Consider the following 10641-nt stretch of genomic DNA (forward strand, 5'->3'; position numbering starts at 1 on the left):
AACAGGCGTTACAGTATCTCTATTTAGGTCCAAAGTGGAAGGCTGTGTTTCGGGTGGTACAGTTCCAACTGACCAGTGCTCAGGGAACTGAAACTGAAGACAGTGGTGCACAGGCCCTACTTCGTCCACGTCCTGTGGACCCTATTTTGAAGGACTCTCTTAGCAATTGTGCCTCTTCTTTCATAATGGTGAATATGAGACGAGACAAGGCACACAATCCTGCTGGGGCCCAGCTAGCCACCTGGAGGGTCGGTCCCCATCCCACCCCTTCCCAGCATTGTGCTGGGTTCACCTTTGCCTGGCATAGCAGCTGTTCCTGGAGCCCTGAGACTCAGGGCCATCTTGGTGGGGGGGGTTCCCTTTGTAATTTCACCTTCTGTGTTCAGAGCAGCATGTCACAAGGCTTCATCCATGGGGCAGGAGGGGCACATGGCCCCAGCACTACCAGTGCTATAAGACAGCTTCACCCCTTTGCAGTGAATGGCTATTACAAGGGCAGCAGAGGGGGCTGGGTGTGTGTTTAGCTCTTTTGTTTAGGACTGGACATTTCCTACTGGAGTTCTGAGGTATCCAATCATCTCCAGAATGGTGGTTATTAATTCCAAAACTTCAGAATAAGCAACAAGCCGACTCTATGTCAATCCTGTTTATAGTTTCAGTTCTACATCCCTTACATGAAGCTATACAAAAGGACTGATTTTAAATGGCATCCCAGAAACAGGCAGTGCTCAAATCTGTAAAACACTTTAGAAACCACTTCTTGGAAACCAATGAAGGTGTTGTTTTCAGTCTATTTCACTTCTGGTTCTGATTGTCTTGACCTTGATTCTTATGGGTATACATATACCATATACTTTGTCACCTGCAGGTGCCTGCAGGCTTTTGAAGAAGTAGACATAAAACACTACTTATTTAGTCTCTAAAGAACTTGACCAATGAAAATCAGCCCAGAAGTGTGATCTCAGCACATATGGCTGAAATGACTTGGTAGAGCCCTGTTTAGGGTGGCCCTGGGCTATAGGTTCCATCCGACCCCTCCCTCCTGTCTAGTCCACTCACCATCTGACTTCTTTTCAAACACGGCAGCAACGTCTTTAGGATCAGCAGCTTAGGTCCCTTCCTCTCCCCTGCATGGCTTCCAGGAGCCACCATAGCGGGAGGCCTGGGTTCCCAGCCTGCTCCTTTTTCAGTCATCCCCAAAGTGGCAGCATGCACCCCCGACTTCCTCTCCAGGAACCTGTCAGCTCTCTGCTCCTTGTCTGGCCTCTATAGTCAGTGGGAGAACTCTTAAAGGCACGGCCCAGACCCTTCTGTATATATTCCCAAGACAATAAATAACTCAAGAAGTAGCTGATGTTACGTTTTATTGAGATAGAACAGAATACATGTACTACATACTGCTGCATTTGGAAAGGAATTAAAGGAGTTACAGTTGCTTAGCTGTTCAAAAAATGCCCCCAGAATAATTCTCCATTGCCCCTTGGGACTAGCACACTGAGGGGGTGTCACTTGGACAAAGCCAACCTTCTAAAGGTTAGGAACTCTACAAGGGGATAGGGATGGGAGAAAGGGGGTTGAGTGGCCCAGCCTGTCATAGGGTCCTCTATGCATCCTGGCAGCTGGACTTCACCAAGGAGGTCTTGCCCAGCCAGGGGACAGTGTATATCTGGAAAGAGCAGAGCGTTTTCTGTGAAAGGGAAGAGAGAAGGATAGTTAGGGCTACAATGGAAAAGGAACATGCCCAGCTTCAAGGTGTCAGAAGTGCCAGTGAGGAAGGGTGGTGGTGGGATTCTCAGTCTCCACCCTGCTGACGCCCAGAACAACAAACAGGGATTGGCAGTGACCTCTCATTTACTCCACCCACCCCGTAAGTCCAAGACATAAGATCCTGCCCCCTGACTCCAATCAGCAGTATCCCCACAAACTCATCCCCCTGCACATCCCTTTAAGGAGCAGCCTCTGCAAGATCAGAGCCCCTGAGGGACAGGGTGCTGCCCCCAGGTCCCCTGCACCTCCAGTGGTCCAGCACTAAGACAGGTGCAGCAGGAAGTATCGAGGGGCTAGGATCAGAGTTCTGAAACACATAAAGACACAGAATGGGGTAGCTATGGGGAGAGCCCTCCCTACCCCAAGGCCTTCCCTATGAGAGAGACTAGTATTTGGTGAGCAGGGCAAGACCAGAGGATCTGGGCTGCTTACAGACCTCTGATTCCCTCTAATCTGTTCAGGTGGCTGAGGCTGGGATTAAGGGTTCATCTCTTTCCCCAGCAAACACCCCATAGCTGCTCCTTATCCGACAGGCCACAACCCACACAGCACATGGTGCCCCAATTCACCAGCTAAAACCCACTCAGAAACTCAAACTGGTCATGTGCACACACATACGCCCTTCCTCCACGTGCACCCTGACACATGCACACCCACACCCCCAGCACTCACACACCATGCGCCCCACAGGCACATACCCTCATCAGGTGTGGCTGGTCATGAAAGGGACAGCTGTCCAAGTTGGGCTGAGACTTTGTACATCTGGTTCGTCCGATCTCCACCTCCAAGAAGTAGTTCAATCCAGCCACGACCTGCACATGTCAAGAACATAACCTGTTTACAATACTGACCAATTTCGCACACGGGTACCTTCTGCTACTGAGCCCTTATAACAGAATTCACTGCTGTCAAAGCAGTTATCCCAGAAAACCAAAGGTACCTTCTGAGGGCTGGTCCACTCACCATCTGACTTTTCAAACATGGCACACAAGTCTTTAGGATCAGCAGCTTAGGTTCCCCCTCTCCCCTGCACGATTACCAGAAGCCACCACAGCGGGAGACCTGGGTTACCTTTCAGGTATCCCAGAAAACCAAAGCCACCTTCTGAAGGCCAGTCTAGCAACTGGGCCCAGACCCTCCTTGTAACTTGTTCAAAGAAGGGTTCTAGAAGGTCTCAGGCACCCTGGCAGGAGGAGAAGCAGGAGACAGAAAGTGGAAGCCAGGGACCAGCATGAGTGTTGAGTAATAAACTCTCCAGTGCCAGGAGCCAGGGCTGGGTCTGAGCACACAGCCAGGGCTCTGTGCTGGAGCAGAGTGGGTCCGACTCAGGAAGACAGTTGTGTTATACACTTAAGCTAAATCCAATTAATAAGGTCAACCCTATAGATATTCACATTTCTGCAGCATAACAAAGGTTTATTTACTCCCTCATTTCACAATAGGAAATGAGAGCCTTTCTCTCATGCATCCGTGTGCTCATACACATACACATGCACACATGTTTTAGGCTAATTAAGACACTGCCCCTGGAATGCCTACCTTTTTAGTATGATTTTTTTTTAAGAATTTTAAATTTATTTATTTGACAGAGAGAGTGCACAAGCAGGGGGAGCTGCAGGCATAAGTAGAGGGAGAAGCAGGCTTCAGGTAGCTCGAAGTGGGGCTCAAGCCCAGGACCCTGGGATCATGACCTGAGCCAAAGGTAGATGCTTAACTGAGCCACCCAAACGTCCTTAAGTGTGTGTGTGTTTTTTTTTTAAAAGATTGCATTTATTTATTTGATAGAGACAGACACAGCTAGAGAGGGAACACAAGCAGTGGAAAGTAGGAGAGGGAGAAGCAGACGCCCCCCACTGAGCAGGAAGCCCAATGGGGGGCTAGATCTCAGGACTCTGGGATAGTGACCTGAGCTGAAGGCAGATCCTTCAGATGCCTGAAGGAAGGCACCCCCTTAACTGTGATTTTTTATAGGAGTATTTCTGAAGTGTATCACATACCTGTCTTTTACACCTGAAAATATAGGATAGAAGCATACCAGAATTCCAGGACAGGCTGGCAGAAGCAGGGGTCAGGAGCAGTAGACCCACCTTATCCTCTGGGTGTTGGTGATGGTGGGGCCATACTGGGGTAGGGAGTATGATGGCCTACATGAGAGGCTGCTCCATGTACGTGCCCTGTGGAGGTAAGTAACACTCCAGGCCCTTTCCACCAGCATGTCTGGACCAGTTTGAATTCATATGCCTGACCCTCTGCTCTGAGATGCACTGAGTATCACAGGCCAGCTCCTCGACCCATCTGTGTTTGCTGACAGCCTCTGGGAGCTCAGGGAGGATGTTTGGTGTGGGTCCCAAACTCTTGGCAGATTGAGGATATGGAGGCTAGGTTAGTTTAGTGGCACCTGTTGAGAGGAGGCTTGGAGGAGAATGGGCCTCTTCTGAATGACCCCAATCACCTTCAGGTTTCCTTGGGGAAACCCAAACTGAGACCCAGTGTGCACCAGGACTGGCTAGATCCTCCAGAAATGTCAAGTTCATAGAGGGAGGGGCTGCTCCAGAGTAAAGAAAGTTGCAGGACAGTGGCTGCAGCACATAGCCTGGCAGTCTTGGGCTATAAAGGACATCAGTGGGACAATCAGTGACATCTGAGAAAGGGCTATGAATCTGGTAACTGTGTCAGGGTTGGTTCTGATTCCCAAAGCGTTATTATGGGTCAGAAAACACCTCTGTTTCTACGAAATACACACTGAGGTGTTAACTCTCCAAAGACTCAGGAACAAATACATATATACCCGTACACACACGTATGTGCCCCGTGTAAAGCAAAATGGCAAAATCTTTAACATATAAGGAAACTAGGTGCAGAATCTACAAGGCTTTTATTGCACTATTTTTGCTACTGCTTTGTAAGTTTGAAATTAAAAGTTACAAAAGTGCTTAAAAAAATCATTTAGTGTCAGTGCTGGGAGGGCAGTCAGGTGTGGGGTCCATTTTCCCCTCGCCCATGGTCATTTATTTGACAGCTCACTGAGCCTCAGGATCCCCAGACGCTGGGCGCAAAAGCAAGGGAAGTGCATGGTGCCCTGACCTCCACAACGCTGCCTCTGACCAGGATGGAGTTTGAAAACACAGATGAAGGCCATGGGGGTGACCCGGTGTGCCAGCTGGGACCCAGGCACTCCCAGTGACAGGCATGCGTAAAGCAGGCTGTGGGCGACCAGAAAGACCAGGGACACCGCCCGTTGAGGAGCAAGGGAGCGTCCGCAGTCTCCACCCAACCCCCAGGGGCTCGGAGACTGATCCCTCCAAGATGCTGGGCTGACCGGTAGGGGTCGGGCTGGGGATGTCGAGCGGCGGCGCCCAGAGCTCAGGGCCGCCCCGCCCCCACAGCCCGGCCCGCGGCACCCAGGGGTACGCACCTGCTTGCGGACGCGCACCACGCGCATTGCGCGGCTGTGGTACGCGTCGTTGCTCGCCTTGTTGTACTCGCTGAGGGCGAAGTTCAGCGCCTGCTGCACGCCCTCCTCGTTGACATCGGCGTCCAACAGGCCGCCCACCATTGGAGACTTGCCATTTTTCCGGCTTGCCCTGGGACCCAAGTCCACAGCCAGTGCCAGGGTCAGGGCCAGGGCGGCCAGCAGGAGCAGGGGGGTGCGGAGGTGCCCGGCCATGGTGTGCTCCGAGGCGAGTGAAGCTCAGCAGGAGGTGATCCAGCAGCTGCGAGCAACACCCCACTTGGCTGCCACGATTTTATTACCCCAGCCCCGCCCTCGGGGCTCCCGACCCACCCCGACCCCGCCTCTTCCGCCCCTGCCCGCCCCTCCCCGGGACCGTGTCCGGCCCCCGCGGAAGTCCTGCCCTTACTCCGAGGTCCTACCTCTGCTTCTTGTGCTCCCCTAACCCAGCTCTTCCCTCCCATTCCCAGCCCTGTGTCCTGAGTCGGGGCCCCCACCCTTCCATCTCCGGGCCTTATTTCCGCAGGTCAGGCTCTTTCTCCCTCCTCCAAGCTCCGCCCCCTTCTCGGCGTCTCCCATCTAAGTCCCGCCCCTCTGCTGTGAGCCGTTCTTGCCTCCCCCAAGCCACGCCCCCCAGCTTATCCGCCCCAGAGAAGTGCATCCTCCCTATCTCCTCTGGCGGTGCCCTGACTCTGGCGCCTCCTCGCCAGTCCTAATCAGGCCCTGGTGTTGCGTTCCCAAGTCCTGCTCGCTGTGGGCGTGTAGAAGGTGTCACTCCTCCCGGGGCCTGCAGTGTTTGTAGGAGAAAGGAGAAGTAGCGCTCTGGGCTTCCTGAGTGTTGAGCCTTGGGTCTAAGTCTAGGAATCCCCAGAGTAGGTCGGTTTCAGAAACTAAGGAGAACTCTGCGCTCTGTTCTGGGGAGTTCTTTTGCAAAACATAGATGAGTTAACCTTTATTTGGGAAAAGATCTTCGGGTTCTCTTTTTCACAACTCATTTATTTATTCAACCAACAAACCTTACTGGAACTTCTGCCTAGCCACGAGGTCTCCAACCTGTACATGAAGAATGGGCTAGTGAGCCTTGGACTTACTGTCACAGGGCAACTGCCCACTAGAGATGCAATGTGAACCATGTGTGACTTTGCATTTTCTAGTACATTAAAAGGAAGAAGACATAGGTGAGAGTGAGTTTAACATTTTTTATTTAACCCAGTATATCCAAAATATTATTTCAACATATACAAGCAATTGTTTAATGAGATATTTTTATGTCCTTTGTGTATGTGCTAAGTACTTGGAATCCTGTGTGTACGTTTTACACACACAGCAGTGTCAGTTCAGACCGGTACCATTTCAAGCACCCCATGGCCATGTGTATGTAGCTGGTGGCTGAAATATTGCATAGGTTTAGGGTGTGTGTGTGGTGGGGTGGGGAGCAGTGATCAGTAAATACCATTACTGAGTGATAGGTGCTCTGTTGGAAGCGAAATAGAGGGGGTTAATAGAGAGAGGTGCTACGGGACATGGTCAGGGAGAACACAGGTATTTCAACCAAAACCTACAGACAAGAGGTCTGCTGAGACTAGGGAGAGACACTAAGAAGACATGGTAGCTGGGTACCAGGTGGGCTAACAGAGCCCCCAGCTCAGGACTATGTAAGTCTGTGCTCTAATATAGCTGCAAAAGGGAGTGGGCAAAGGCTGTTTTAGTTATACAGAAAGGAGGGATACACAGAGCAGGGTAAGAGAGGACTTTCCCTGGCCAGGTACTACTAGTCCTACTACTACTACTTCCTCCTCTTTTTCTACTTCTCCTCCTCCATCTTTTTCAAGGATTTTATTCATTTATTTGAGAGAGAGCCAGAGAGAGAATGAGAGGGAGAAGCAGATGCCCCACTGAGCAGAGATCCTGACACAGGGCTTGGTCCAAGGATCCTGAGATCATGACCAGAGCCAAAGGCAGATGTTTAGCCAACTGAGCCATCCAGGTGCCCCCTGGCCAGGTACTTCTGAGCAGGAGTGACTATCTCCTGAAGGTGGGGATTGGTTCTAACTGTGGTTTCTCCACCCACGCAGGACAGCTGGAGCTTCCATCTTAGAAGGGTTTGTCACACAGAGGGTAGGCTGAAATGTAAGGGATCCTCTTATCTTTTGTCATGGGGAAGGAAGTAAAGGGCACCCAAATAGCCAGAGCATGATGGCTGATGTGAGTGTGGTGGAGAGTTGTGTCTTGACACATGCCGCTGCATGTTGGTTACACTGCCTATTCGTAATTCTCTGTTAGGACTCTGGCATATGCCACATCCCTAACCCTAATAGAGGGTACCTACCGAAGATACCAGAGCATCCTACAGTGTATCAGGTAAGAAGTGGAAGGCTGAACATCTGCCCCAGCCATTTGAATGACCTTGGTTGGGTAAACGTAACAGATTTGGAGAGGTGGGCGTCTTTGTTAATTATAGTGTTAATTATAGTGTCTAGGAGTCAGAACCCACAGAGATGAGCAGGGGACAGTGGTAATTCTTCAACCTGGTTTAAAATGATGGAGCAGCCCTCATCGGTAGCCCTCAGCTTCAAGTATAAACTAGCAGAGACCTAGAGAGAAAAAATAAGCTCAAGACTGAGGCATAGGGCTTCCAGCACCCATGCACTGTGGAGGAAAGAGCACATGTGTCCAGGAGGCGAGCACGTTTCCCTTCTGCCAGATGAAGGGAAAAACCCTGTTTCCACAAGGCTGCTCATGTGGCTGTTGATTCCATGATCTGAGCTAGTAGAGAAAGAAATTAATAGAGAGAACGACAGACGTTCTCTGTAATAAATAATAAGCAGATATTCAATAATGCTATAATAAATAAGTGGCCAAGTGCATAAAACGTGGCCTGAAGTAGCAAGTGATTATATCAAGTTGACCCAGAATGGAGCTTCTGAACATTTGGGCTTCTAAAACTTGCACTTAAACCTTGGTGTAAAGCACTTAGGGCTCTGATAGGGATTGATGCCATGTCATTATGAAACTGATAATCACAGGTAAGCCTGTTGGCAGCCCCCATAGAAAGAGGCAAGAGAGAGTACAGTGGTCACTATCTGTTTTGCATTTGCATAAGAGAATCTTTTGGAAGCTTTTGCCCAGGGCCCACCATGTAAACAATCCCCACTGCTTTACAATACCCTTTAATTTCACAGGAGCACACTGACCGGAGCAGCTCAGGTGTCTGCAGCACCTCAGCCAAAGGGGTGGGGGCTGGGAGAGGACATCCAGGGACATAGGCCAGTTGCTTGTGCAGCTGGGTCCTCTGAAGTCTCTCTGGGCTTCAGTTCTGGTGGTAAGGAAAATAAGACGGATGTGAGTCAAGTTGAGCAATACCCTTGACATTTCTGCAGTGTGGTCAGTTTCCTTTTCTAATTCATGGTGAGGTTGTTGCTCTGCCTTTCCTCTCAGTGTTTGTGCAACTGAGTTCCAATTCATTTATCAATCTGCACAGGGCAGAGGAGGGATTGTTGTTCCTGCCTGGGAGAGCATTGGAACTGGTGCACTGGGTATTGGATCTTGACTTCTGAGGCCACTGAGGATAGCCCTGTCCTCTCCTGTCCCTTTGTTCTCCTTCCTGCCACTCACAGAGGAGCTGGACCTAGTGACAAGAACTGACTGAGATTTAGTGATGTTTCTCCAAGCTGTCTCTCCACTAAGCTTGGGCCTTGCCCAGGCTTGTCCCTGCCCAGCTGGCCTGCTAACCCTGTCTTAGTGAGAATCCCCCAACCTTGACATCTTGTCAAATTCATTGTCCCCAGCTTTAATGTCTAGTCCTTTGCGAGAGTCTTGTTAGGTCAGTGTAGCAAGCTTTACACCACCAACACTGTCCCGCCTTGGCTGTAAATCCCCATTTGTCTTTGCTGTCTTCAGAGTTGAGCTTGGTGTTTCTCTCCTGTTTGGATAATCGTGATCCCTATTGCAATAGTATTGAATAAAGTCTTCCTTAACATTTTAGTAAATGTCAGAATAATGTATCTTGAATACTGGGACCCAGCCAGGCCAGTGCTCTGTGCTACCACTGGTTTGACTGGAGCTTAGTGAAAATACTGTTGGAAAGTAGGACCCAAGGGGCCTGTGATACTGGACGGGAGGAAGAAATGGAGGCGAGATGTGGAAGGGCAGATGGGGAGGGGAGGGGAGGGAAGGGCCCAAGGTGAGGTGGGGAGGTTGGGAGGGCAATGCATTTTCCCTGTCATTGTATTATGATCATGTTCAAACGTGCAACAAAGTTAGAAGAATTTTATCTCCATCATCTGTAGTCTACCACCTGGATTCTAGCATTAATATTGTACTTTACTTATTTATCACATGTCTATTCACCTGTTTATTCTCTATTCATCCATCAACCCCTCTTATTTGCATGCATTTCAAAATAAGGTAAAGACATCAGTATAATCTCACCTCTAAATGCTTAAACATGCATAACATGAACTAGAGGACAACACTTATTTACAGATATTTCATTTGTTATAAAATTTACCTATAGTAAAATGCACAAATTTTAAGTGTACATTTACTTAATTTTGACAAATGTGTAGCCCTGTGTAACTTATCCCTTATCAGGTACAGAACATGACTGTCAACCAGAAAGTTCCTTCATTCTCCTTCCCAGTCATTTTGGGCCCTTATCCCTAGAGACAATGGCTACAGTGATTTTATTTTATTTTTCACTGTAAATTAGTTTATAATTTTGGTTCCAAACCACCACAATAAAGCAAATACCAAAATAAAGTGGGTCAAATGATTTTTGTCCTTCTTTTTTTGGTTTTCTGGTGTATATAAAATTTATGTTTCCACTATACTGTAGTCTATTAAGTGTGCAATAGCATTATAGTAAAAAAATACTTTGTTGCAAAGATCATTAATTGTCTTCTGAGCTTTCACGAGTCTATCTTTTTGCTGGTGAAGGGTCTTGCCTCCATGTTGGTGACCGCTGACTGATGAGGATGACGGTTGCTGGAGGCTGGGAATTTCATAAAGTAAGACAGCAATTAAGTCTGCTGCATCGATGTTCATCCTACTTTCACAAATGATTTCTCTTTAGCACACGATGCTGTTAGATTGCATTTTACCCACAGTAGAACTTTCCGAAATGAAGTCAATCTCTCAAACCGTGCTGTTGCTTTATCAACTAAGTTGATGTCATATTCTAAGTCCTTTGTTGTCATTTCAGCAATCTTCACAGCATCTTTACCAGGAGGAGATCCCATCCCAAGAAACCACTTTCCTGGCTCATCGGTAAGAAGCAAGTCCTCATCTGTGAAAGCTTTATCATGAGATTACAGCAACTCAGCCACATCTTCAGGCTCCAGCAGTAACATCAAAGATCACTAATCAAAGATCTTCATAATGAGTCTGATCATAATGAAAAAGTTTGAATTATTGTGAGAATC

General features: G+C 48.7%; 1 protein-coding gene across 1 annotated transcript; it reads right to left on the bottom strand.

The window, feature by feature from the left end:
• Window positions 1-1347: 1347 nt before the first annotated feature.
• On the bottom strand, window positions 1348-5520 carry LOC101673853 (cystatin-C). The gene is made up of 3 exons (XM_004754092.3): window positions 5183-5520; window positions 2466-2579; window positions 1348-1687 (listed from the first exon to the last, which is right to left on the bottom strand). The coding sequence occupies exons 1-3, from the start codon at window positions 5432-5434 to the stop codon at window positions 1604-1606; spliced, it is 450 nt and encodes a 149-aa protein (XP_004754149.1). The 5' UTR covers window positions 5435-5520; the 3' UTR covers window positions 1348-1603.
• Between the last annotated feature and the right edge of the window lie 5121 nt (window positions 5521-10641).

This window comes from Mustela putorius, unplaced genomic scaffold (genome assembly GCF_011764305.1).
Source record: "Mustela putorius furo isolate JIRA1106 unplaced genomic scaffold, ASM1176430v1.1 tig00000253_pilon_pilon_pilon, whole genome shotgun sequence".
NCBI classification, from domain to species: Eukaryota; Metazoa; Chordata; class Mammalia; order Carnivora; family Mustelidae; genus Mustela; species Mustela putorius.

Coding starts and splice junctions, on each gene's coding strand:
- LOC101673853 (XM_004754092.3), bottom strand. CDS start 5,434: ATGGCCGGGCACCTCCGCACCCCCCTGCTCCTGCTGGCCGCCCTGGCC. Junction 2,580..5,182: donor TGGTGCGCGTCCGCAAGCAG/GTGCGTACCCCT, acceptor TGACATGTGCAG/GTCGTGGCTGGATTGAACTA. Junction 1,688..2,465: donor ACCAGCCACACCTGATGAGG/GTATGTGCCTGT, acceptor TCCCTTTCACAG/AAAACGCTCTGCTCTTTCCA.